This window comes from Balaenoptera borealis, assembly GCF_965194805.1.
Source record: "Balaenoptera borealis genome assembly, chromosome: 8".
In the NCBI taxonomy this organism is placed as follows: Eukaryota; Metazoa; Chordata; class Mammalia; order Artiodactyla; family Balaenopteridae; genus Balaenoptera; species Balaenoptera borealis.
The window spans coordinates 36,898,978-36,926,826 of record NC_138865.1 but is presented as its reverse complement, the minus strand read 5'-3'; the positions used below and the strand labels follow the sequence as shown (position 1 = coordinate 36,926,826).

The window sequence follows — 27,849 nt, the reverse complement described above, 5'->3', positions numbered from 1 at the left end:
GGAAGGCCCCCCAGCGTGGAGGGAACAGGTGACAAGAGCTGTTCTCTCTTTTTTAAAAAGTCCAGCTTTGCTCTTAGGCCCACGACATATTTTAAAATGAGATTTCTTTAAATCTCATTTCTTTAAGTGTCTCGCTCCCGACATTCCCCGTTCCAGACCTGGTACCTCTCTGCAGAAGAAACCCTTTGATTCACATTTCAAGAAATACCAAAGAGGAAAAATATGTCCGCTAAGAGATAAGGTTGCTGTTTTACTGCTACAGTGAAACATTATCATTTGAGTTGTTTCAGGCCCAACAGTGGATTGAGTCTCCATTTGCTCATGTGGGAGATTCCTAAAACTCACTAGAACTTTGCTGACATAAAGTGTTTCTCTAAGGAGACCCATCAGAGTCTTGAAATATGGTGGCCAACCTTGGGAAAATCAGGGCTCTGAGGCTGGAGAGTCATACAGGGGTTGGCAAACTATGGACCACGGGCCAAATTCAGCCTGCTGCCTGCTTCTTTTAATAAAGTTTTACTGGGACACAGCCACGCCCATTGTTTACACATTGTCTGTGGCCATTTTCACTCTACAAGGACAGACGAGCAATTGCAACAGAGACCCTATGGTCCTCAGAGCCCCAGACATCTGCTACCTGGCCCTTGACAGAAAATGGGTACTGGCTCTTGGCCTAGGACATTGCCTCCCTGGCTGCGCTAATGTGACAAGGATGTGATTCCCTCCCCACAAGCAGTGGGTCTGTTCTCTGCAGTGTTGAGCCTCGAGCTGGGCTCTTCTGCAGGCCCAGTGCTTACCAGCACTCTACCTGGGATTGTCCCTTCTTAGGGCACCTCCTCGCCCATCACAAGCCCACCTGCCGCCGTGCAATGACCTGACGTGCCATTTTCAAACCCTGACCATCCATGTCTTGGCACTCAGTCCAGCTACTCCACGGTAGAGCACCGATGTACATTTTGATGGGGAGAAGTATTTTTTTGTTACAGATGTTGCCTCATAAAAAGTAAACTGTCGAGGATGGCTGTGAAGATGCCAGCAGCTGCTCCTGCCCACCCGGCAGTGTGGGCCGGGACCTCTCAAATGTGTGACCTTCGGCCTCTGCTGGGTCCTTGGGCTGCCCCCTGACCACTGTGAGCCCACGGTCATCTCCCCTTGCCTTTGGCCGCCCCCTCAAGAGGCCCTCGGGTGTAACTCCTGCTCCCCACCCTTCCCAGCTCACTGCAGACGCTCCTCCCTGGTCCCTACGGGTCCACCTCATGGGACCTCAGTCGTTTATTCATTCAGCAGATACTGAGCATACACTGTGCACCAGGCACAGAACAGGGAACACAGAGGGGCCAAGTCAGGCAAGCTGGCCCTCCCTCAGGAAACTCTAGTCTAACAGGAGAGAGTCAGACCCAGGGGTCACAGCAGTAAATATACAATTACTGGATGGGACCTGTGAGAATTAAGAGCCAGAGTCCCCAGGGACGTTTCCAGGGGGGTCAGGAGCACTCCGCAGAGAGAGTGGAGAGAGAAGGAAGGCCCCAGCCCGGCGGAGCTGGAGCACGGCCCGGACTGGCACGGCCGAGGTGGGGCTTGGTGGGGCTGGACGTGCATGGCCCCCCCAGCAGGCATGGTGGAGACGGGGGTCTCCTAGGGCGGGGAAGCCACGTGGGCTCCGCGCAGGGTGCGGGTCATCACAGAGGCGCCGTGCTGCGGGCTGAGGCCGGCTCCATGGAAGGACAGCTTGCTGCCTGTGTCATACTAGACCTTCTAGTAGCCACATCTGACACGGAAAAAGAAACAGAGGAAATTCATTTCACTAATATATTTTAATGTGTTAAAAGTAACATATAAAGTAATGTATTTTGCACAATAACGTGCAAAATATTATGATTTTGACTTGTAATCAGTATTTATAAATTATTGAGATACTTCCAGTTCTTTGATTGAAGTCTTCGAAATCTGGGTACGTTTTATACCCACAGCACATCTTAGCTCGGCCTCGTTTCCAGCCCCGCAGAGCCGCGTGTGGGCTGGGCTGCCGCCTTATTGGACGGCACAGCCCAGCCCTCTTCGTGGGCCAGCTTTTCCCCTATGCCTGACCGCAGGGTTCTTCCCATCGGGCACCACCTCCCTCGACCCTAGCGGCTCTAGCTGTTACCCTCCCTCTCCCAGTCTGTCCTCAGCCGGGATAACTGAGAAGAGTCTTCTGAAGGTCTGATCCTCTTTTTCCTTCCCTCCCACCTCTCCTCCGCCCACCACAGTCTGTCCTCGACTCCCGGAGTTCCCTCGACTCTGCAGAAGCCCCAGTCACCTCGCCTTCAAAACTTTTTTATTGTAAAATAAAACATTTTTTTTAAGGAAAGGACATGAGCAAAAGTAAAACTTGGTGGATTTGACAAACACCTTTGTAACCCCACTAAGGTCAAGAGGTAGAATTTTCGAGGCCACCCCAGAAACCCCTGGTGGCCTGTCCCAGCTGCAGCTCACCCCCACCCCTGCCCCCAGTGGAAGCCCCACTCTGACTTTTGTTGTACTATAATCACTTCCTTCCTTACCTTTCTCTGTTGTCTTTCTCACCTAAGTGCCAGCAGTTATGTCTAGTTATCTCTCCAGGACACGGCACTTCCTTGACACTCTCTCTGGCCTTGGATAAGAAGATCCTACTTGCCCCTGCTTCCCCTCCCATCTCTGCTGCCCTCCTCCAGTTCCAAGTCTTCTTGCTGCTGTTCCACCCCCCTGGCCGGCTGCCCTCCCGCTCTCTGCCCCCTGCTCCTCTCACCAGCCCCAGGGCTGCAGCTGCACCTGAGAACTCAGGTCCACGTCCGGGTCTCCAGCCCCACTTGTCCCCTGAGCACTGCGCTGGGACCCAGCCTGGTGGACACCACCTCTGGAAGGCCCCCCACCTCCATGCTGCATCCTCTCCCTCCGGGTCTGCTCTCCTCCCTCAGTGTCTGCCCTTTGCAAAAGCCTTCTGCGTACATCCAGTCGTCTGGTCCAGGAAACATGGATGCTCTCTTCCCTGGCATCACGCTGGTGGCCACATCCTGGATTCTTCTCGAAATCACAGCTCTTCGTCCTCTGCCTCCACTTGGTTAAAATCTCACTGTGTATTTCCCCCAGGACCAGCTCTGCCTCGGAACTGGTCCCTCACCTGTAGCCTCATGGCCCTCCTGACAGTTCCAACCCAGCACCACATTCATCCTTCTGGAAAAGCCAGTCTGCAGTGGGCTCCAGTTACAAATCATCCCGGGGCTCCATTGCCTTCAGGATGTGCCCTCCATGGCCTGGTCCCTGCCCACTGCCCACATCACTCTTCACCTTGCACCCCCTTGGCTATACCAAACTGAGTGGGACTATTTGCAGGTCCTGGGACCTCGCTCATTCCCACCTCATCCAGTTGGCACATGCTGTTCCTTCCCTCTGGAGCCTCCTCTGTTTCCAGCCCCACCCCTTGCACATAGTGCCCCCACGTACACACACATACCCCTGCCATGAGGCAATAAGACATGCTTCTGCCTTCACAGGGAGAGCCTTTCAGTGCCTAGTGCGCACCCAGGCACATAGTAGTGCATGATATTGGTGTCAGGATGATTCCGGAACACTAACTCCTTGTCATCTTCCAGTATTCAACTGGAGCCCCGGGATGCCTCCTCTTTCCCAGTTCCCTTCAGTGGGTGTGATTCGCCCCCTTTCTTGCTCTGTTGGAATTGACCCCTGATTCTCCCATGAGGCTGTGCGCCCTTGGCCATGATCACGTGTAACTTGTCCTGGTCTCCTAACTGGTGTCCCTGCTCCCATCCTGCCCTGTCCACAGTCTGTTCCTCACACAGCAGCCTGCCTGACCCTGTGCAGACATATGTCAGATCATGTCCCTCATCTGTTCAGAGCTTCCTTCAGGGTAAAAGTCCTCGTGATGGGGATGTCCCTAAAGATCCACATTGCCTCCCTGTCCCCATGTCTTTCTCCTCCTCCTCCCCTTGCTCCACCTACACCAGTCACACGAGCTTCCTTGATATTCTTCAAACATGAGAGTCATCCTGCTGCCTCAGGGCCTTTGCACTTGCTGTTCTTTGCAAGACTTCCTCAGGTATCCAAATGTCTTGCTCACTCACCTCCTTCAGGTTTTGACTCAAATATTGCCTTCTCAGTGAGACCTCCCAGACCACTGTGTGTGACAAGCAGGGCAGTGAGTGCTAGGATCGCTCGTGGGCCAGCTGCAGAGCTGGCAACTTGCTCAGGGGTGCATGGTAGCACAGGGCCAGAATGAAGAGATCCAGCTCCTACCCTTTTCCCTCTTGGACAGAAAGTCAGGGAGTTTTGGGACACTCTCAGCTCTTTTTTTTTTTTTTTTTGATGATTACTGCTGCTTGCTTTTTCTGTGCCTGGTACTTTGTCGGTTCTTTCCATTTGGTTTTCTCTAATCTGCTCAAGAACCTATGCAGTCAGGGTGTCATTTCTCATGCTGTAGATGAAGAAACCCAGGCTTCAGGAGACCGAGTGACTGACCACACAGCTGGGGAGGGGCAGAATCCATACTTAAACCTGGGTCCTTCTCACTCCAAAGTTCAAACTCTTTCTACTACACTGGCAGACATTTCTTTTGGAAGCCCAAACAGTGTCCTTTAGAGCAACATGTTTTGCAAACTGTGAAGTGCTGTGCAAACGTAAGGAATTGTTATTGATGGCTGTTTTCCTGACATTTGAGAGACTTAACAGTGGAGAGTAACTTTGCCAGTGAACATCCTCTGTCTGTGTGCTATGCAGATCTGAGGTCTTCAAGAGAAATTCATGGCCAGTCACACCAGAGGACAGAAAATTTAAGTCGAAGCTCAGATTTCTTCCAACTAAGGCAATGGTCCCAAAACTTCGCTGCACAATAGAATCACCTGGGAGGGCTTTCGAACCCTGGTGATGTCCAGATCACACCCCAGAGAGGTAGAAGCAGAGCATACGGGTGGGAGCCCGGCAGCAGGAGTTCTTAAAGACCCTGGTGATTCCAATGTGCTGTGAGATTTGGGAACCAAGGCCTGTTCTTATCATGTCAGGAAGGATCTAGACAGTTTGGCATGCATCCCTGGTTTGGATGTGGTGCCTGACAAATTACCTAATTCACCCCAAAGCAAACCAGAAGCTTTCGTCTGCCCGTTGGAGCCATTTCAGGACTTGAGGGGGGCAGAGAGAGGTGGGTGGCATGACTGTAAAGCACGCCTCCTCCGGAGTGCCCACCTGAGCTTCGACCACAGCCTACGGCTGTGGTTCTCAGCTGGGCAGTTTCACCCCCCAGGGGACGTTTGGCAATGTCCAGAAACACGGGGTTGTCACAGCTGGTGGAAGGGGAATGCTACTGGTGTCTGGTGATGGAGGCCAAGGTGCTGCTAGCCACCCCACAGCGCCCGGGACAGCCTTCCACAGCAGAGGGTTGTCCTGGCCAAAACGTCAGTAGTGCCGAGGCTGAGAAAAGCTGATCTGATGGCAGGGATTGTGACCTGGGTTGAGAGATTGGCAGGTGTGCTGTCAGTCAGATCCGGGCATTCCCCCAGCCTCCCCGGGGAATAGAACTTTAACTGTCACTGGTGAACACTGAGAGATGGGCCAAAGGCCCCTTAGTCTTCTTATTTAAAAAAATATTGCTTTTATTTCTTTTGAAGTTGCCTCTCATCTTTTCTACTTTTAAATTTGTAATAATTCCTAAAACTGCAGCAGAAAGATCCCTCAGCCTCGGTTCCCTCCTCGGTAGTGCGTGAACAGCCCGCGTTCCTGCCGCCCTGGAGTGGCTCTGAGGTTACTGCACACGACGCACTGAGATTATTAGGAGGCGCTCAATAAATGTTAGCCATCATCGTGCATGTTCACGGCCTGGAAACAGAAAGGAATTCGTTCAGTGTGAAACTGCAGCCCTGTGAAAATTCTCTAAAAAGCAAACACCAAAGTGCTGTGGATCCTTATTTCCTCTTTTTATGTTCACCGAAAATCTTCAGATCAAAATTGTAAAACTCAGCCTTTTCTTTTTTTTTTTTTTTTAAACATCTTTATTGAAGTTTAATTGCCTTACAATAGTGTGTTAGCTTCTGCTTTATAACAAAGTGAATCAGTTATACATATACAATATGTTCCCATTTCTCTTCCCTCTTGCATCTCCCTCCCTCCCACCCTCCCCATCCCACCCCTCTAGGTGGTCACAAAGCACCGAGCTGATCTCCCTGTGCTATGCGGCTGCTTCCCACTAGCTATCTATTTTACATTTGGTAGTGTATATATGTCCATGACACTCTCTTACCCTGTCACATCTCACCCCACCCCCTCCCCATATCCTCAAGTCCATTCTCTAGTAGGTCTGTGTCTTTATTCCCGTCTTGCCACTAGGTTCTTCATGGCCTTTTTTTTTTTTTTTTCCTTAGATTCCGTATATATGTGTTAGCATACTGTATTTGTTTTTCTCTTTCTGACTTACTTCACTCTGTATGACAGACTCTAACTCCATCCACCTCATTACAAATACCTCCATTTCATTTCTTTTTATGGCTGAGTAATATTCCATTGTATATATGTGCCACATCTTCTTTATCCATTCGTCTGTCGATGGACATTTAGGTTGCTTCCAGGTCCTGGCTATTGTAAATAGAGCTGCAATGAACATTGTGGTACATGACACTTTTTGACCTATGGTTTTCTCAGGGTATATGCCCAGTAGTGGGATTGCTGGGTCGTATGGTAGTTCTATTTGTAGTTTTTTAAGGAACCTCCATACTGTTCTCCATAGTGGCTGTATCAATTTACATTCCCACCAACAGTGCAAGAGTGTTCCCTTTCCTCCACACCCTCTCCAGCATTTATTGTTTCTAGATTTTTTGATGATGGCCATTCTGACCGGTGTGAGATGATATCTCATTGTAGTTTTGATTTGCATTTCTCTAATGATTAATGATGTTGAGCATTCTTTCATGTGTCTGTAGGCCATCTGTATATCTTCTTTGGAGAAATGTCTATTTAGGTCTTCTGCCCATTTTTGGATTGGGTTGTTCGTTTTTTTGTTATTGAGCTGCATGATCAGCCTTTTCTTTGAAATGCACAGTAATTACCAGTAGCTAGCTTGATAGGAGTGCTGCAGATTGTCCAAGGAAGGATTTTAAGACATTAGCTTCCACTAACTAGAATTTGCCAGCAAATGACAGTCTTTATCGTTGGCCTAACTGAAGAGAGGAGGCTCAGGACGCAGGGTAATCTGCCCGCTGACGAGGTGCCCGGTTTGATTAAAGCCTGTGGGCCTGAGACGTCTCGCCATTGGACCTCAAAGCACCGATGCACGGTTTTTTCTACTTCTTATCTTCCTTTTTTTGGACAATCAAGTGAAATAAGGATTCCACAGACAGGGAAATAATCCAGGACATGGTCTTTTGTCCACCTTATTTGCTTCTGATGCCTATCACACTGTTTCTGCCTCAGATGGCAGTACTGGTGTATGGAAAACACAGCTCTCTGTCGTGAAGGAAAATACTAATCGTTTTTCTCCAACAGGATGGAAAGACAGCAGAAGATCTTGCTAAATCGGAACAGCATGAGCACGTAGCCGGTCTCCTCACAAGACTCCGAAAGGTGAGAAATTGTGGTCTGAAATGCTCTGTTTTTATGTGAAAGATTCTGGTTTTTCCCTTGTAAACTATGAGGATGAACAAAAGAGGCTTTGGACATACAGGTAGTACCAAAAGGCACTGGTCCTGTGCTGTGGTTTGCATATCGATTTGCATGAACACATTGGCTACCTCTCTGATTTCTTCTTCTGTATCGAGACTTGGAAATCATTGGCCTCTTTGCAGTCGCTATGCCTGGTTTCCCTCATCCTACCCGCTTTGTAATACCTGCCCCCTCCCCACTGTGAAGTAGAGGGGAAATGAGAAAGCTGACTCTGCTTCTTTCTTTCTTAATGTTTCGAGCTCCAAGATATCACTTGTGCTCTAGTTTATCAAACATTGTTGCTCTAAGGTTTGAGGAAACATGACAAAAATAAGTAAATGAAGGTGTACCTTTCCAGCCCACATCATAGCAGTATGTACTGAGAGACTTCAAAATAGTCACACCCTTTAAGCTAAGGATTCTATGTCTGTGACTCTATCCTGAAGAAATGGAAGAAACGCAGAGAAAAAAGTTCTATGCACAAAGATGTCCATTGCAGTGTTATTTATAATACAGTAATAAAAATTGGAAACATTGAATGACCAACAATGAAGTCTAGTAAATTGACAGAAGCTATAAAATAGAGTGGTTTGGGGCCGTGAAAATGTTTTTGAAGAGGTTTTAGTAACAGGAGTTTATTGCTTAGGATGTTCCTGGGCTTCAAAGCAGAAGATAAATTATGTGCACATTATAATCTCAGCTATGTCTTTTTAAAATGCATGGAAAGAAAAGGGTAACAGTGGTGTCTTTGGATTTTGCTTTTTTAATTAACACTCTTCTTTAAACATTACTGTATTTTTTCCAAATTTCCTATAATAATCATGTAATAATTTTTCAAAAAACAAACTTTATAGAAATAAAAAAAATTACTCAGTTAAGTGCTCATTGAAAAGGTATTGTCCAGAATAAGCTTGAGGTATCCTACAAAGATCCTGCCATATAAATTGAAAAGTGCCTGGGGGACGGATTATAATGTCTTATAATCACAGTAACTTTCACAGCTACTGAAAGTTTGAATTTTCATAGTGGTCCCCTGGTCCCCTGGTCCTGGTTGAGTGGGGAGTGAGAAGGGACACATACCTAGGTTGGAATGATTTCTTCCCCAGTGCTCAGAGTTGACCTGGGGAAGATAATTCATTTTCACACCTTTGTGCTTTGGATCCTGTGAACTGATAAACACTGAGATCCCCCAGGCCACTGCAGGGGTTCAGTCTCCCCTTTGATCTAGAGGTTCTAGAAAGAGATCCCTCCTTATTCACACGTTCTTACAGGAAAGACTTAAATTAACTCTGGGCTTCGAATTCTCCTACTCTGAACCACCACGGACTGTCTCATTGTGAGGGAGAATTTGAACTAGAAAAACAAGAGAAAACTTTTTGTTTACAGGCAAAACAAGGGGGGTGCGGGGGAGCCTATGAGTCTGTCAGCAAATCAATAATGCACTTTCACATAAAATCTCCTAATCTTAAAATTCACTTTATTTGAAGCTATATTCAGCCAAATGAAACACAACTTCAGGCCACCGGTTTGCAACCTCTGACTTTTGCTGGATTTTATAGTAGGGAGCCCCACATTTGAGTGTGTGTGGAGTCTTACGTTCATAGACAAATTGTCACAATATAAGAGCTGTTTTAAATTGATTCCCCTTTATAGTATTCATCCATAGTGGAAAGAAACTGAAGCAAAATCTGGCCTTTCCACAGGCTGGATGAGCACACATTTTTACAGTTAATAATTTAGCCTCTAGTATGGTCCACTGGTAGAAAGAAACACTTTATTAGGCTTAACACCTTAGCAGGTATATAAACATGCTGAGTCAGGTATTCTCAGGTTTCCCAAATTCCACAGAGTGGGATTTTAACCCACCTGCCACTCCCGGCGCCATCGTCCTGATCTGAGCCCCAGCATTGTCCTTGCAGGTGTTTTGTGGGCTCAGCTGGCACACGGGGAGCCTCCTCACAAGTGTAGCACTCTGGACAATCCCACTGCCACATACTTTCTTGGAGTGCTGTTCACCATCTCAGGAACTCTTGTTATACAGCAGTGACCCAGGGGAAGGTGCAGTCTATTCATCTTTAAGCAAAAATCAACTGCAAACCACGATCTCCAGTGGTCTGAGGTCACGCTTGGCTGAGGGACGAGGCTTTTCCTTGGACTGTGCTGTGTTTTACTGCCCATCTACCCCTTAGGAAGATCCTTCCTTTTATTTAAAAACAGATTGCTATGCTGGGTGCAAACCCAGATGTCTATTATGGCAGGTTGGAAAAAACAGATAAATGCCCAGAAAAAAGACAGGAAGGAGAGCACCCAACACGATAGCTGAGGTTGGGTGGATTGGATGGGTGTAATATGTTTCGACTACTATTATAATTAGGAATATATATAGGAGGTACAGCTCCACGCATCTCAGGGAAGGGTGGCTGTTTCCAGACCAGAATTTTGAATTCCGGGTGGCGTGGGTTCTTGCCTGGTCCCAGTTTGGCTTTCCCTTTTTTTTTCTTCCATTAATTTGCACTTTGTTTTTTGGTGTCTAGATTTTTTTAAGAGGGAATATTACGTTTAGTATTTTACCATTATCCTGTGGTTTTTGTAAGGAGACAAAGAAAGTCATTTCAATGCCTGTGAATATAGTACGTCATCCCTGTTAGAGCCCAAAATCTACCTAAAGGTTCCCCTCTCATCTTTGCTTTGAGAGGCAAAATATGGGTTAAAGGCTGAGAGCACAGACTCAGGAGTCCCCACTCTGACATCTAGCTGGATGAACTAGCCAACTGTTTAACAGCCCTGGGCCTCACTTTCCCTGTTTGTTAAATGGGCTGAATATAGTGCTACTCATGGGATGGTGATGAGGGTCAGATGGGTGATGTAAATGATGTCCTTAGGGCAGTGCCTGCACACAGTAAGCACCATGTGTTTGCCACAGTCGGCATCCTTGCTTGCATCCTGTGGACCACTCTCTGAGTGAGTCCTGGGGAAACACGGAGGTTTCCATGGAGGCTCCTCTTGTGACCCACCCCACCCCCGGGAGCAGATGTTGGGGTGTCAGCAATAGCAAATGTGGCAGGGTACACTTGAGAGTCATTTTTAGTAACAGCCACCATTTACTCCTCAGTATGTGTGGCAGCAATGTAATTTTACATCCCTGAGATGGGGACGTTCCTGCAGGAAACCTGGACTCCACAAGGTTAAGCAACATACTAATTAGTGCAGAGCAGAGATCCAGACCAAAACAGAAATATCTGCTCTCAGGGCTCGATCAGGGGCTCAGGGCTTCTTTGGTGCTGATTCCTCGCCAGCCAGGGATGGTCCTTTCCCCCAGTGAGTTCACGGGCTTTGTGGCAGGCATGGGTCGCCTTCCGCGGGGTCACCCAGAGCCCCATTCCCTTCAGCAGAGTTTTCCCCAACTCTGTGTTCAGCGAGACGTGCGTTTCGCTTGCCTTTGTCATTCCCTCGAACGGCTCTAGACCTCAGTGCTCTGAGTCGCCAGAAAGGGAGGAGTTGGTTGCCAAGCATTTCTAACCACACTCTATCTTTTTTTTTTTTTAAATAAATTCAAAACATAAATAACTGCTTGGGATTTGGGGACACCCAGCACTGGAACCTGATTCTTGAAAATGATCGCGATGTCCCAGTGCATCCCTGGAGAATGCATCACAGAGGACTTGTGGGCGGTTGCCTCAAGGAGCAGCCTCTACCTGCACAGAAAGCCAAGAAAGTAGATTTATGTGCAATCATAACCGGGATCGTCTGCAGGAAGAGACTGTCCACAACCCGGTACAATGGGCGAGGGGAACGGGAAGAGGGTAACTTATACTTAGGGGCATCTTATCGCCATTTCCTTTCAATGTTATTGTCTCCTCCATATGTGCCAGTGTTTCTCACCAGGGTGTTATCAGCATCAGCATGTTGGGTGGGTGGAACTTCCTGTCCTTGGAGGATGCGAGGACCCCCAAGCGTCTAATGTCTAAGGTATTCCCTCCCCCATTCATTGTGGAAACCAAAAAAACTGCCTCTACACCTTTCCTAACACCCCTTAGGGTGTTGCCACCGTCAGTCCTACCCCCCCCACGTGAATCCTAAGCACAGTCATGGGGAGAAGTCCGCGTCTGGGACAGCAGGGAGTTGGCCTTAAATTGCCTTGCTATGCCATTTGGTTTCTAAGGGCCAAATTAGCAACAGAAAGGTTGCCTGTGGTTTTCACCTTTAATCAGTTGGCAAGGCTAGGAACGTATTTTTAAACATTTGTTAGGGGTAAGCCATGGAGCTTTCTCTTCGGAAATAGAACCAAAGTCATCTTGTTCTTCTGCCTGATCCAGGTGTTGGTATGTCCCAGGGTTTCATCTGTTCACTCTTAACCCCCTCCCAGTGGGTAGTGTCATCTTTGCCTTTGACTTCAACTGTTGACACATACTGAGGACTTTCCAACCCTGCCTCCATCCCTCATCTCCTTCTAGAAGCCCACACCTGCGTGTCCATAGATCTTTTTTTTTTTTTTTTTAATTTATTTATTTTTGGCTGTATTTGGTCTTCGTTGCTGCGTGTGGGCTTTCTCTAGTTGCGGTGAGCGGGGGCTACTCTTTGTTGCGGTGCACGGGCTTCTCATTGCTGTGGCTTCTCTTGTTGCGGAGCACGGGCTCTAGGCGTGCAGGCTTCAGTAGTTGTGGCACGCGGGCTCAGTAGTTGTGGCTCGCGGGCTCAGTAGTTGTAGCTCGCGGGCTCTAGAGCACAGTCTTAGTAGTTGTGGCGCACGGGCTTAGTTGCTCTGCAGCATGTGGGATCTTCCCGGATCAGGGCTCGAACCCATGTCCCCTGCATTGGCAGGTGGGTTCTTAACCACTGCGCCACCAGGGAAGCCCATGTCCATAGATATTCTGATCTCCATCTGATGAGTCACAAACTTGATGTGTTTAAAAGTCTATTCTTCCTCTTCCTCTCTAGTTTGTTCTTCCCTAGTGAATGCATGACTCTTTCCAATCACGGAAATCAGAAATTTGGAAAGAAAAAAAAAAAAAAAAAAGTCATCGTGTTGACCAGCACGGGACAGCAGAGGGCGGGCCGGAGGAGACTGAGAGAAGATTTTGATCCTTTGAGCAGGGGGCTGACTTCGGGGAAGTGAGACCCCTTGCAGCCAGCACATCTGGGCAGGTGGGGGGAGAGGGCGGCCGAGCTGGGGCTTGTGAGGGTAGGAAGAACACAGTGCATCTTCCTCTCTGATCCAGTTCAACAGGAGATGATTTGGGGGTAGTGGCCTGTTGGGGCCCCAGGTAGTGTCTGGGAGAGCCCACCATACACATCTCTCCCCAGCTGCGTGTCCAGTGCCATCACATTCGGGGCTTGAAATCAGCCGTGGTGGTGGTATTTACACCACAGGAATCAGCAAACACTACAGATCAGGACTTCCCCCCTCTCCCCACAAGCCCCCTGCAATGAGCTGGTCTTCCAGCACACCATTGCTACGGGGTCTCTGGAGGCTCCCACAATTCCACCTTGCATTGTAGGCACCACCTTCTTATAAGAAGGAGCTGCACCCTCTACTGTCCCCGGTGCTCACCCCCACTACTAAACAAAGCCCCCTTCAGCCCTCCAAACCTGCCCAAGAATTGTGTTGTTACTTAGCCAAACCACTTCTCCTTCTCCTAGAGAAAGGAGGGGTGCATGTTATGACAGGCGGGGAGGGCTTGCACTTAGATTTTGCATTGGCATCCATTTTTACTATCACTGCAAGGTCCATTCTCATCTGATTTTACAATACTACTTTCAAGGGGGTTTGGGGAGTTGGCTTATTTTTATTTTGTTTGATTGTCCTTCTAATCAGCTTTTCTGTAAACTGATATTAAAAGTAGTTGCTTTTCCTAAGCCTGAGACTAGACAGTGAAGAAACATGCCCAGGAATATTTTGAAAAATAGGACAAAGTTGGGAGTTTGCCCAGAATTTAAAATTCACCACAAGTAAACTGCATTTGCATAATTAAGAGTTGCTGCTCCCATCCTGCTGGGTCTAATTGCGTCCTGCCACGTGTGGAAAGCCCTGTCATCTCTCCATGCTCTTATTTGGCTTTCCCAGTTTGGAGATGGTCCTCTCTGTCAATCTGCTGATGTTTAGTTACCTTTGCAGGTGAGAAAGTGAAAGCTAAATTGCCAGGGGGCAAAAGGTGCTGGAAGAAAGGGAACTAGAAACCCAAATTAACCAGGCCTTCAAAAAGCAATGCAGTTTCCAAATAATGCAGTTTCCAAATAATACTCGTTTAAAAGATAGTCACAGTATCTACTATAGGCCAAGAACTGTTCTAGGCACCAAAGAGACCACAGCAAACAAAAGAGGCAAGACCAGCCAATAAACAAATAAGAAAATGCCAGGTAGGTCAGGGGGTGGCAAACAATGGCCATAGAGCCAAAACCTGCCCATCACCTGTTTTTGTAAATAAAGTTTTATTGGAGCACAGCTACACCCCTCCATTTACTCCTGTCTCTGGCTGGTTTCTAGACACGTACGTGGCAGTCACAGCAGAGACCACCTGGTCCTTTACAGAAAGGTTTGCTGCCCCCTGGTGTAAGTGTAGGGGATTCAAACGGGGTGAAATGAGAGAAAGCAAGGGGGTGGCAGGTGGTGGCTGCTTTCCACTTACTGGTGTGGGGATGCGTCTCTGATGCTGACATTTAAACCAACACCCAAAGCCGAGAAAGAGGAGCCAACCAGAGGAAGGGCTGGGAGAAGGCAGAGGGAATGAGTGAAAAGGGCCTGAAGCAGTAAAGAGTCAGGTGTGTTCTAGGAAATAGATCAAAAAGGAGGGGGTGATGGGGTTAGCAACAGAGTTTGAGTGTGGTCTTTGGGGCAGAAAATGATGTCCGAGGAGATCTGATCTGAAAGATAGGCCCAGCTTTACAGATCTTGGTAAGGTGATTGGGTATTGGTCCAGGTGTGTTAAGTAAGTAGGTTAGGAATTTCCCTCTGCTCAGACCGAGAGACCAGATAGAAGGTGGTCTTGGCGGCCAGGTGAGATAGGACAGCTGCTTGGACCAGTGTTGTCCAGGCTCAATTACTTTGTGAGCTTTGGGCAAGAATACAAATGGGAGCTCACTTTCCTGTGTAAATATTTAAAGTATATAGTTAAAGCTAACGGGAAAATATGTGCTCTAGCCTCCCACTTTCACAAACGCACCTTTGTGAGCACCTGGAAGCCCAGGTTCTGGTTTAGGATTCTGATTCCTCGGGGTTCACTGCTGCCTCCCCCCAGCTCCCCAGCCTGCTTGCAAGAGGCCTCACCACGTCCCAGCCACATCTGCCAGCCTTTGGGGGCGAGGGGGACAGGACATGAGAATACTTCAACGCATGAGCCAAGACTTGGGTAACAAAGAACCCTCCACCCCCCCGCCCCCGGGCAGTGTCCCTGCTCGTGCTCCCCCGGCCCAGCCAGTGAGGACCTGACCAGCCCGGGCACAGGGAGGGTCTTAGAGCTTCTGTTAAATATAGACCACGGATGGACTTTAGTGCTCCCCCTCCAAAGAAATCGATATTCTACCACCTTCTAGAGCTAGCCAAGAGCACACTCCGTACCTTCCTTTGCCCCTCTCCGCATCAAAACCATAGTCTGCATTGGAGAGCACACACTCTTAGGCTGGTGCAAGCTGCCTTCCCGGGGACCCCGGTCTGGATGCGCCACCCGTCCCTGCTGCGACATCTAGTGGTGAAAAGTGGAAACGCATCACCCACCAGGAGGGGAGGGATTTCAGAAACTTCTGTCTCAGACTGCTACATCAAATACAGTTATGTTCAGATTCTCCAAAGTTCTTAGTGAGCACAAGGAGGGGTCATCCTCGAGGACGAGGTTAAATTTCCTTAGACAGGAAATCTCGAGTATATCTTGCTTTTCCTTGCCTTTCAAGATAATGGTGGATTCTGTCAGTCTTGATGGAGAGCAGTCTCCTGGCTCATCTTCCCAAGGGCAAGGTGAAGGGTGAATGAGTCCATCCCAGCCCAGGCCAGCAAGTCCTGGTGGAAGGGGAAAGGAAGGGCCAGGAGATGTGCAAAGGCCCTGGGCAGAGAGCGGGAACGTGGGATGGCTTGCAACCCCTGTACCCCTTTCTTTGGCCTGCGAATTATTTTTCTCACCTGCCCTGCATTCACCTCCACTTGAAAGGTGAGAATGCGTGTGTGTTCGTATGATCGTCTGGAATTGAGGACATTGTAAAAGCCGAGCTGTCAGTCCAGTGAAGCAGTATTTTCTTGGACAAAACAAGATTTCTTGAGGACAGTTATTATTGGGGAAACAACATGTGAGCTAGTGATGGGTCCTGAGATGAGCACAGCCCCTCCAGATGAAGGCTCAATCTGCAATTTCATAAAAAAAAAAAAACTTGAAGCCTCCCTGGGGCTCCCCGAGGACGTGGCGCCTGTTAACACAGGCCAGCAATCCAACTCATTTGCTTAGGAAAAATGAGGTGCCGAAATGTGCCCTTTGTCCATGCAAATCCAGAGCAGGGGGGACCCTTCTCATTCTACTTGTCTTTATTGTAGCAATGACTTATAAATCTTACTTTAAATCGGGACCCTGCACCAACTGGGAAGTGTCTTCTGAGTGGGACAAGCTGGAAATGGCCCTCCTTGGATATTCACAGTGCTTGTAACTCAAGACATCCCCACTTTGAGATTCTGCTCTCGATCTGCAAATTCTTGTTTACCGCTCCCTGCTCCCCACTCCCCATCTGAGAAACCCACCACCTCCCTTTCACTGACAGCAGTGGTAGAAAACAGACCTGGTGGTGAGTTCTGTCTTTGCCTTGGGCAAGTGCCTTGGCTCCTCTGAGCCTTGGTTTCCACATCTGAAATGGAGAACGACCACATTAACCACAAAGGTTTCTTTGAGGTTTAATAAGGGATGTGAGTGAAAACACAGCATAAGCTGGAAGATACAAACGTGGAAGTTACTGCTGCAGACAGGAAATGCATCTGTCACAACTCCTCCGGGTGTTCACGAAAGAATAATTCATGACCCTTCCGGGGGTACTGCAGCGGGCATGTAGCAGAGGAAAGCGACTGGCTCAACCCCAACTTCAGCAAAGACAAGTGGGGATTTATAGCCAAGGAGCAAGGGTGTGGGGGTCAGTGGGTGGAAAATTGCTAAGAGGAAACCCAAAGGCTGGGAGGCTTCTTGCTGGATTGACTGCTTTGGATTCTCTTATTAGATGGTCAGCCGGTTGTGGCCACAAGAGGAGACAGAGGGGAGGCTCAGGGCAAAACATAGCTTTTTATATCATAGGTCGCAGAGAGACAAGGGTTAGAGCATTGTCACAGAGCTCAGACTCAAGCCAGGGGCAAGCTGCGAGCCCCCGTGGCAAGTGCCTTTACTAGGGATCAGGGTGGGTACATGAGGAAAGGCAGGGAGAGTGGGGGGCAGTGTCACTGGTGCGTTTGAATGTCACGGGGTCACCCTTGGGAGGGTAGGAAGGGGGACTTGTGGCTGAGCCCACCTTGCACACCGGTCGGTGCACCTGGGCCGACACTCACAGCCTGTTTGTGGGGATGTTGAGGCAGCGGGAAAATAGGAAGTTTTAAAGGTTATAATATTCATCAGGATTCTTGCTGAAGGCGCGCCAGGGTGATCAGGTGTCAAGGTTGGGCATGAAGAATTTGCTCAGATATCAGGGGTGGGGGATTTTCTGTAAACGTGACCCTGCAGGATTCTTGTTTAACCTGGACTAACCGGACCAAGGTCACAGCCCACTGTCACTGGCTCCTCTTCCCTCTTGCCTCCATTTCTGGGGCTGACCAGGCAAGCAGGCAAACAGATCGCCAGCCGCTGCCGGCCCGCCACTGCCCTGCGTGGAATGGGGAGGAGTGAGCGGGGCTCTCAGCCTCAGGCAGCGCTGAGCAAAGTGGAGACATACCGTCTCTCAGCTGCGTGGGGCAAGCCCACCTTGGTTCAGAGCTGCTGCTGGAAGCACGTAGGGTAGCACCTGTGTCCTTCGGTTCCCTCGGTGCAGGTCTGCTCAGAGAGGAAGGGCCTGCGGGGACTCGTGCAGAAGGGACAGAAGTGCTTCACACACTTCACACAGGACAGACATGTTGGCCAAAGCTCACAGTGTCAGGATCAGGAAGGCACGAAACGGAAGACAGCAGCGAGCGATTCACTGCGCAGTGCGTCCAGACCTAATGACGGGATTGAAGCTGGAAGCAGGTTTTCTGCCTCTGCACTGTGTCAGGAGAAGCAGATACTGGCTTCACACGAAGGAGCTGTGCGTGTTAGGTGGCTGCGTGTCAGGAAATAGGTGGAGAACTTTTTAATTTACTCAGTGAGGCACTCCTAGCGGAAGGGGATGCTCAGAGTTCAGACACTCAGCGTGAGTTGGGTGGAGGTGTAGCGGGGGCCTGACTTAAAGGGAAGATAAAGGGCTGGTTTCGGAGATTAAATTAGAATGAGAGATGGTAGATTTGTTTCAGGGGGTCATGGGCTCATCGGCAGCAGTAGATGGCACGGGGGAGAATGCCAGCGCCCCATTTCTTCATGCCTGCTCGGCAGCACCCCAGTGAGTAACTGTCTCAGGAGAGAACTTTTCAGCTTCTGTGCTGACTTGGGTAACAATTCAGGGGAATTGCTGGCAAGATACCCCAGCTTTTTCCACCCAATGCAGTGCTTGAGGTTAGAAAAAGAAACCAGATCACTGTCCAAACCATGGTGTCCAACCCTAGCCGACCCAATACTTTATAATGTACATATTGTGATACCCCTTTACTCTCCCGAAATAAAATTCAAAGATAACAATGTACCTACACAGGTAATTTTAGAAGATCAATAGAGGGACTTCCCTGGTGGTCCAGTGGTTAAGACTCACGTGCTCCCAATGCAGGGGGCCCAGGTTCGACCCCTGGTCTGGGAACTAGATCCCGCGTGCCACAACTAAGAGCCCGGCGTGCCGCAACTAAAGATCCCACATGCCACAACTAAGACCTGGCACGGCCAAATAAATAAATATTTAAAAAATACAAATAAAATAAAAGATCAATAGAATGCCCTAACTATAATATAACAAAGACATCGAAGGAATATATATAGTATAATAGAATGTGTATGTAAATGAGGAGCACAGGCAAAGAGGAGACATTGTGAAATTGGCAGATACTTGGACCCATCTGCAGAATCACTGAATATAACACCTACAGATGCCACGGATGTGGGAGGAATAGCAACTCAAATACAGCAGCAACAGGCTGACGTTTCAGACGTGGGGATCAGAGCTCCTGAAAGATTAGGAAAAAAACCCATGTGTATATAATTCCACCAGTGTATAAAATAGTTGCATTCTTGGGAAAGTCACTATGTATTAAACCAAGCCCTCCCAAAACCCTCTGGGTCATATGTAAAATGCAATTAAGTCCTAAGCTCAGATGATCATAAACAAGGTTTTTCTCTTATATAAATGCTCAGCAGACACTCAGAAGTTAGGCAGACTCAAGAGAATTCTTACCGCTCAGGCCATTGTATGTACACGTCAGGACCCCTAGCCCCCACCTACCCACCGCCAGCAGCAGCCCCCAACGCTGAGAACTAAAGCTGCCACCGTCCATTTCCAAAATGCCAGCTAGGGGACAGTGTTGCCCCTGCTGAGAAAGATGGGTCAGAGTTTACCAAGAGAAAATGCGGGTAGGAACTCAGGAGAGCTGTGTTTGTTACTCAGCACGCTCCCATCCTTGGTTGTTGGTGGAAAAAGTAACGGTGGCTCAGCTGGAAGAGATCAGCAGTAAATCAGCGCCTCCCAGGATTTGGGTCTGGAAGCAGTGGACCGGCCAGGTCTGAGATCACACTGAAAGGGAAAGGCAGACACTTACCTCCGAAACGCTCTTGCGTGGGTCACCCCTGAGTACATCATTTACACAACACCTCTTTATTGGGCATCCTACCTGTGCCAGGTGCTGGGGATACCGTCTCTCCCCTCAAGGTTTGGCCCCTAGTCTAAAGGAGAAGAGTGTCACGTGATTACCCTACAGTCTAGTGGGGTGACGATGGAGAGCCACACGTGCACTTGAGCCTGCTTGTGAGGAAAACTCCTGGAGAGGCCACAGCAAGATAGGTCTCCTGGGATGCGTGGAAGTTAACAAGCTAAAGCAGAGGGGATCATCGTGGGTAGGGGAGAAGGGCTCGACCTCAGGCTGCAAGCCACAGCTCTGACAGGCTGTTATTACTGGGTTAGGAGCTGGGAAGCGGGCCGGGTGTGTGAGGCTGGGATGGAGCCAGGGTGACATGATCAATGCCCCACCACGTAGCCCTTGAGGTGGGTTCTCTGGGGGCACAGAGCACCTCACCAACACCATCCCTTCAAAAGCACCCATGTTATATTTGATATCACACTGTCCGCATGTCTGTGTCCCCCCAAAACTGCGGATCTGGGGCGGGTGTAGACCTTCCTGTTCCAGCACACGGGAGGTCCTCCATAAATGTTTGATGATGAATCTGTGAATTATCCAGGACTGCGGAGACTCCTGCTTCTCCCCTGTAGGGCTGAGAAAGAAGAAAGCGGAAAGGTTGTCATGGCCCCCAGGCCCCTCCCCAGCATTTAGCTTTGTACCTTGTGATGCCCTTCTTCTCATCATCTTGTACCTTCAGAGCGTCGTAAAGGAGCAAGACCCCTCCACACAGAAGGAGCAGGTGACTTGACCAGTCTAACGGGGCTGACCCCGTTTCACTTTTAAATTGACCACTTGGCAGGAATTGCTCCATCCAATTCATTGTGCATCAAAATGCAATGGAAGTAGGCAAATTCACTGAGACAGAGCGCACTGGTGGTTGCCAACAGCCCGGCAGAGAGGGGCCTGGGAAGTGACTGCTCATGGGCACAGAGTTTCCTTGTGGGGGGATGAAAACGCTCTGGGACCAGATAGCAGTAATGGTTGTACAACATTGTACATGCACTAAAAGCCTCTGAATGGTTCACTTTAAAATGGTGAATTGTATGTTTATTTTACATTTAAATTTTTTTAATGCAGTGGGGACAGAACAGACTGTATCTACCACGTGGGTAGAAATTTCAGGTTGGGGTGCAAACTTCCAGTTATAAGTTAAATAAGTCTTGGGGATGTAACGTACAGCATGGTGACTGTACCGCACATTTGAAAGTTGATGAGAATAGATCTTTAAAATTCCCATCACAAGGAAAAAAATTGTTACTATGTGTGGTGATGGATGGTAACTAGACTTACTGTGGTGATAATTTCACAATATATACAAATATCAAATCATTTACACTGTACACCTGAAACTAATATAATGTTATAGGTCAGTTATACCTCAATTTTTTTTAAAAGGCAAAGAAAACTCGCAGACCGGAAGGATGCAGCAGGGGTCCTGAACCGTGGGAATCCGCGTGTGCCTTTTGCTCAGGGGCTGCTCTTCTCCTGTGACTAACAGGCCCTCTCTCATCTATATTCAGGACACGCACCGAGGACTCTTCATCCAGCAACTGAGACCCACACAGAACCTGCAGCCGAGAATCAAGCTGAAGCTGTTCGGCCACTCGGGGTCTGGGAAGACCACCCTGGTGGAATCTCTTAAGTGTGGGCTGCTGAGGAGCTTCTTCCGAAGACGCCGGCCCCGGCTCTCCTCCACCAACTCCACCCGGTTCCCACCCTCACCCCTGGCCTCCAAGCCAGCAGGTAGGCACCCCACCAGCCCCTGTCTCTCCACTGGGTACTTCCAAGGTCAAGGTCTGGGAGGAGGTGTGGCTTTGTTTGGAGCCCTTGGCCTGAGGCTGACCGGTTCCCGCTGCCTTGGTGGCTTCCAGGTGTGGTCCTCCCGTCTCTTGGCCAGTGAGCGCACCCTGCCCTGGTGCTAGTAAGGAAAGGGCCTCACTGAAATTACAGTCCGCAATCACAAGCGTGCAAAATAACACAATTGTGTTCTGCTCGGGGAGTCTGCCCTTGAAGACACAAAGAGCTTGTTTGGACTGACATAGGTTCAAGGTTGCACGGATGGAATATCAGCCCGCAGGACGGGTCCTCACCCCTTATGCTTTCTTCTTGGAATGCTGCGGGCACATCCAGGAATGCGAGAACACAGAGCCACAAAACTGGGTGCACAGGGAAGCCCGTCCTTGCGTATCTGGAAGTGGGGTGGTGGCTTTGAAAGGCTCCTTAATGGCTTTTCAGTGAGCCCGTCTGTTCACCTGGACCCTAGTTGGGAAGCCGATTTTGCCATCTGCCTCCACCTCCCACAGACACGATTATCAACGGGTTCACACCCGGAACTCCAGGGTGGCCTGTCCCTCCCCAAGGAGAAACATCTGCAGTGAGCAAGAGGAAGTGGTGCAGTCTGGGGTGTCATTTTTCCTAAACCCACCGTTTTAGAGTGAGGAAATTAAGGTTTTCAAAGATAAGAATAGAGACCTTCAGAGAGTTTCCTAAACAATGTCAATGTTGAAGCTCTGTGCCTCAGACTCACTTTCTGTACCTATTACGAAGGTGTCATACCTGTTCCCTAGGATGAAAACAAATGTTTTAAAGTTTGTGTTTCTATGTAATTTCTCTCTCTACGATGAAGGATGTCTGGGCAGCATTAGCTGGAGTGAGGGACAGCTGACTGAGATCTGCATGCCCCTTTCAACTTCTTCCCTCTGAACACAGTAATAGAATTGGAATTAGGGGAAGAAGTGTAACCAAAATGGATATATAATTAGAATGAGTACAATATTGCTAACACGTGTTGCTAATGCATGCTGAGTACTGTGTGCCAGGAGCTGGGCAAAATGTGGTACGTGTGACACCTCATTTAATCCACGTGACAGGCTTATTGGCATTTTTACCACCCTTTTACTGAAGCCTTGAGGGGTCAAGTAGACTGCCCAGAGTCACACAGCTGGCGATTCATGAAGTGTCTGGCTTCTGAGCCAGGGCTTATTAATGATACTTATAACTCCGTCTGACTTGGGGCATATTTGTGCTCATGTTTTCCATTTTCCACTGTAATTTTGCTCAATTTCAGTATGTAAGATAGGTCTACACCTTCTCAGAAGCCAATAGTTTTCCAGGTTTAATGATTAAGTTGAGCCTCTTACGTGTGGACCAGGCCAGTATTGCTTCAAGGTTCAAAGTGAGCTTCTCTAGCAGTTCCTCGTGTCACCCCTAGAGGGAACCAGCTCTCTCCTGCTGTGGGTTAAGGTCACTCCAATCTGACTCTGGGGGGATGGGGGGCAGGGGGGCAGAGAGACAGAAACAAAGAGCAGAGACAGAGAAAGACAAAGAGATGAGAGCTATCCAGATCTGTGACCTGGAATTTTTGTAAGTCGTATTGGATATGAATTTATGCCTCAGGAGCCCATGGGCTAAACTGAAGCAGCCACATATCAAGTGACATCTGGGTTCCCCCGGAGGGAGAACGGCTCAACCCTCACCCCTCAGAAGTAATATCTCCATTCATCTTCCTTCTGGTCAATTTCCCGCATCTGGAAGAATCCAGAAGTAGATTCTTGATAAAATGCAGCTCAGGATGGCTGGATTATCAGCAAATCTCACTGTGTCCTTCAGCCAGGGCTTAGAGAGACTTGGGTCATGGGGCTGACTGACACAAGATTCTCTCGAGGACAACAGGTGCTCTGGACCAGGTGAGCCTCCCCACTACACTCAGCAGAGAGAAAAGTAACTCGAGGCGCTGGGAAATAAGGTCAGAGGTCAGCAGCCTGGTGAGCTGCAGCGTTCTGTGTAGTATGAGGGGAAGGAGAAACACTGAATTAACTTCCAACGTTTAAAAGTCAAGATGTCTGGACTTCCCTGATGGCACAGTGGTTAAGAATCCGCCTGCCAATGCAGGGGACACGGATTCGATCCCTGGTCCAGGAAGATCCCACATGCCGCGGAGCAACTAAGCCCTTGTGCCACAACTACTGAGCCTGCGCTCTAGAGCCCATGAGCCACAACTACTGAGCCTGCGAGCCCACAGCCCGTGTTCCTCAACAAGAGAAGCCACTGCAATGAGAAGCCCGCGTGCAGCAACGAAGACCCAGTGCAGCCCAAAATAAATAAATAAATAAAATCAAGAGGTCTCACCTAAAAAGTTGGCTGTTTGGTTTCTTGTAACAAGTTGGTAGCTCTGGCCACACTGGATTCACATTTCCGCCTGGAGCCGGTCAGTGGAGAGGAGGGGCTTCCCCATGTAGAGGGGCCCAGGCTCTGCATTTCACCCTGTCTCACACAGCGCCCTAACTCCAGGCGGGAGAGCTCAGGAGCAGACGCCTCCACGCCCGTGTCCGAAGGTTTGCCCTGTGGCAGAAATGACATTTCAGGAGTGCATTGGAGTGTGTGACCCCTGGACTAAGGTCACACCTAGTTCATCCCAGAGCTGTCTGGCCAGAGCCAGGCAGCCTCCCGCAGGGCCTGGGCAAGGACGGAAGAGGCCCGCGCTGCTTCATGCCCAGGTGGTCCGCACTGCTTCATGCCCAGGTGGCCGGTCTGCTCCGAGGGGGTGGGTGAAGTTTCTATCCCGACAATCCCTGCAGGTGACAAGATTCGTCCTCAGTTCATTCTAGTCCTGCCTGAGGCCGGGAAGAGCCAGGAGGCTGTGTGTGCAGGAGGCTCCGGAGCAGGCCCTCCGCCTGCACTGCCCAGCGCGGGGCGAGCACACCCTGGGCTGAGGGAGCGCAGCAGCCTGCAGGGCCTGGACCCCGCCAGTCCTCGACTGGGCCCGGCTCTAACAAAACAGCAGAAGGGAGTCCTGGAAAAGCAGCATGGCACAAATAAGAAGCGCAAGGAGGGCCACCTGCGGGAGACCCGGCCGGAGGCAGCTGGCAGGCCCTAGGGGCCTCGTGTGCCGTAGGGGCATGGACGGAGCAGCGTTTCTTTGTTAGGCACTTGAGGAAAGCCTGCTCTGGAGTGTGGCCTCCAGGGAAGGAAGTCCGTCTCCAGAAACAGCAGCATTGTCCCTTCACAGTGGCATCGCTAGCGCCTGGGGGCCATGCTCTGCTGTGTCCCGGGCCAGAGCTCTGGACGCCCCTGACCTCTGCTAGAATGGTCAGGCCTTCTTCCTTTCCCTGGGAGAGGTGCCCACGTGGGCACATTTACATCACTCAGGCAGCAGGAAGGTCGTTTGCCTTTAGAAACGTGGCTTTGCGTCGCACTGGAGGCTAAAGGCTGAGCCACCAGCCAGGAGACAGGATGGGGTGGTGTGGGGACCTGGGGGCAGCCGCTCACGGCACGTGGCTGCCACGCACACACTGCCTTTGTGGCCAGCTGAGTGCCACAGCTGTTGAACTGTGGTTCTGCGGTAGGAAGGAAAACCCCGGTGCCAGCGGAGGAGCGCGCGGCCAGAAAGATCCCTGCAGGAGGCTGGCTGTTGCCTGCTCACCAGAGAGGAGCGTTGGCAGGAAGTCTCTTCTGACCAGGGTGCAAAAGCGGCTTCTCCCTCGGGGCCTGCCACTTTTTACCACTAGGGGTCAGTGGTTAGCAAAAAATGTTTTCCTCCTATGATTTTAATGTTTCCCTGTGAAATTGTTATTTTAATAATACTGTATACAAATTCTGTCCTAACCTTTCATCCTCCCAACAAAAACTGTCCGTGAGGTGCTGGAGTGCCTGTCATTTACCGAATCCGTTCTGGTCTCCCTCGGCAAGCCCCAGCCCACAGTGCCACTAAGACAAAGCTTATTCCCGACAGAGGTCGCCCCGGACACAGGTTTCCGGGCACAGGGAAATGGACAAACCCGTTCTTGTGAAGTCGCATGGCTTTTCTCAGACTTGGACTAACAATCTCTAAAGAAATACACTAAAATGTCCATCACATTGGCCTAGAGAGTTGAGTCATTTTGTTTTCTTCTTTACATTTCTGTTTGCCAAGTTTTCTACTTTTATAACCCAGGGTGGTGGGGAGCTCCAGTTTTCTCCTCCTCCCTGCCAACCCCTTGGATATTCCCATTGTCCTGTCCTCAGTCTGAAGTCTTTGGTCTTTAAACAAGGGTTACCTTTGTGTTTGGATCACCAATTTTAAAAGTCAGGTGGCCCAGGTGAAATGGTCATTTCTTTAGTCTCTTGCAGTGACTGTCACTATTAACTCTGAACCAAAGGTACGAACTATATGGTGCAATTCCGTTCACTGAGCCCCTCCCTGATGCACTCATGGAGCCTCCCCCTGCGCCCACCCCAGTTCTAGCCCTGAAGCGGAGAGGCCAGCTCTGCCTTCACAGTGCTGTCGGGGGTCTGTTGCGAGAGACGGGCAAAAGCCGGAAGGAGGTCAGGACCGAGGGCACACAGGGCACCGCTCCTGGCCCAGGGGACCCAAATGTGTTATTCAGCTGATTCCCCTACTCCACAAAGTTCTACCATTATTATTTATGTAATATTTTTAAAACTGATTCTTTTTATTTACTAAAAGACATAGGTTTGAAAGTGAAATCGCTAATGTCCTTACCATAAATGGAAAACCCATACCACTACTACCAATAAATAAAAATAAATGCAATGAACAGCAATATGATTAAAATCTAGCTATATACTGTTGCCCACTCCCTCTTTTTTTTTTTTCCTGGAAAGAGGAAGAACATGCTTCCATCTTTTTCGTTTTCTTTTTTTTTTTATCGGGGTATAGATTTTTACACTCCCTCTTTATTAAAAGGGAAGATAAGCAAGGATTGAAGACATGCTAAAAACTTAATGTCACAAATTGAGACTTGCCCCTAGAGCAATTTAAAGACCTTCAAGGGGATTTTATAAAGGAATGGCCTTCTCACTGTTTGATTCAGCATTACTTAATGCCATGGCCTGCTACTGTCTAAGATCATTTTGCATTCAACCTAACAATCTCGTGTACCAGAGTGGTATTCATCTCATCTGTATCAGTCAGGGTCCTGGTGGAGATTTAATGAAAGTTCAAAGTCACAGGCACGATTCACAGGAACATATACAAGAGACGGTGAAGCATCCGGAGGCTAGGAACAGAGGGGAGCCATTAGTTACCACCCCTGAGGCTGAAAAGGCAAGAGGAAGAAGTCACGATCCTGGGAAAGCTGGAGCTCCAGGGGAGAAGCCGCCAGGGGGTCTAGGGTCAGAGACACAACTGGTATCAGAAAAACAGCAGGCAGTGAGGAGGGAAAATATACACCTCGACCTTTCTCTCCTCCCAGCCTCTACAGTGCCTCCCATTGGTGGACCCTAACCGGAGGCAAATGGCAAGCAAGCCTGGGAGATGCAGTCCATGGGGTTAGCCTCTCGGGACACAGAGCAGCGCAGGAAAGGATGCGGGAGGTGGAGCAAACAATCAACACAATGTCCCTGGGAAACACTGCTGCCCAGCCCACATGAGAGGCACACACACAAACCAGCCTGAAGCAGGGGTGGGGCAAGGACAGAGGGCAAAGTCTGGGAAGGAGGGCAGGGGGCAAGGTCTAACGTGCTTGCTCTCTGGCCTGCAGTTTCCGTGAGCATCAACAACCTGTACCCGGGCTGTGAGAATGTGAGCGTCAGGAGCCGCAGCATGATGTTCGAGCCGGGCCTCACCAAGGGAATGCTAGAGGTGTTCGGGGCCCCGTCCCACCACCCGCACTGCCCCGCCGATGACCAGTCCACAAAGGCCATCGACATCCAGAACGCCTACTTGAACGGTATGCCTCTCCCGCCCCAAATGGGAAGGACCTCGAGTTTCCCCCCAGGGAGCCTGGCCCAGCGGGCATCCATCACAGCCGCACAAAGGATGGAAGAAGGGCCAGCGCAGAGCTATGTGGGGAGTGACCCAGGACTGAAGCATGGCTGGTTAACACCCCCAAAAAGTAAAACTAAACCCCCTGGTGTCCCTGGCAAAGCACTGGGCACACAGAGGTGCTTAATAAATGACTTGAGTAAATTAGTACATTTTTTAAAGTACTGCTGAACTTCCACTTGGATGGGAAATCTCATAAAATACGGTCCCACTAGCATTTTGATGTTCCCGAGTTTGAAACCCAAGTGCTGCTCCCCCGGAGCTCCCAGGGCCCCCAGCTGTGCCCAAGGCACTGGAACACAAGCCTCGTTGAGACACGGTCCGGAGCAGGGATAGAGCAGTTTCTCTGAGGCTAAGTTCCCACAGCTGTGAGGATTTTACCAGCTCATGTTTATTAAAGGTCCTTGTATAATGTCTAGCAGGGAGAGGCTCTCAAAAAGTGGAAATTGGGAGCATCTTCGTGAAGGCCCTTTTATTATACTAAACCCAGTGAAAAATAGAATACTCAGGGTGTTTACCTAAA

At 49.4% G+C, this 27,849-nt stretch overlaps 1 protein-coding gene across 6 annotated transcripts in view; it reads left to right on the top strand.

The window, feature by feature from the left end:
- Window positions 1–27,849, top strand: part of DAPK1 (death associated protein kinase 1) — a 214,541-nt gene that overhangs the window by 167,072 nt on the left and 19,620 nt on the right. For all 6 annotated transcript variants that reach the window (XM_082401130.1, XM_082401126.1, XM_082401128.1 and 3 more), the window contains exons 19-21: window positions 7,504–7,581; window positions 21,082–21,304; window positions 27,043–27,231. In XM_082401130.1, coding sequence (XP_082257256.1) covers window positions 7,504–7,581; window positions 21,082–21,304; window positions 27,043–27,231 — 490 coding nt within the window. The remainder of the gene's footprint in view (window positions 1–7,503; window positions 7,582–21,081; window positions 21,305–27,042; window positions 27,232–27,849) is intronic.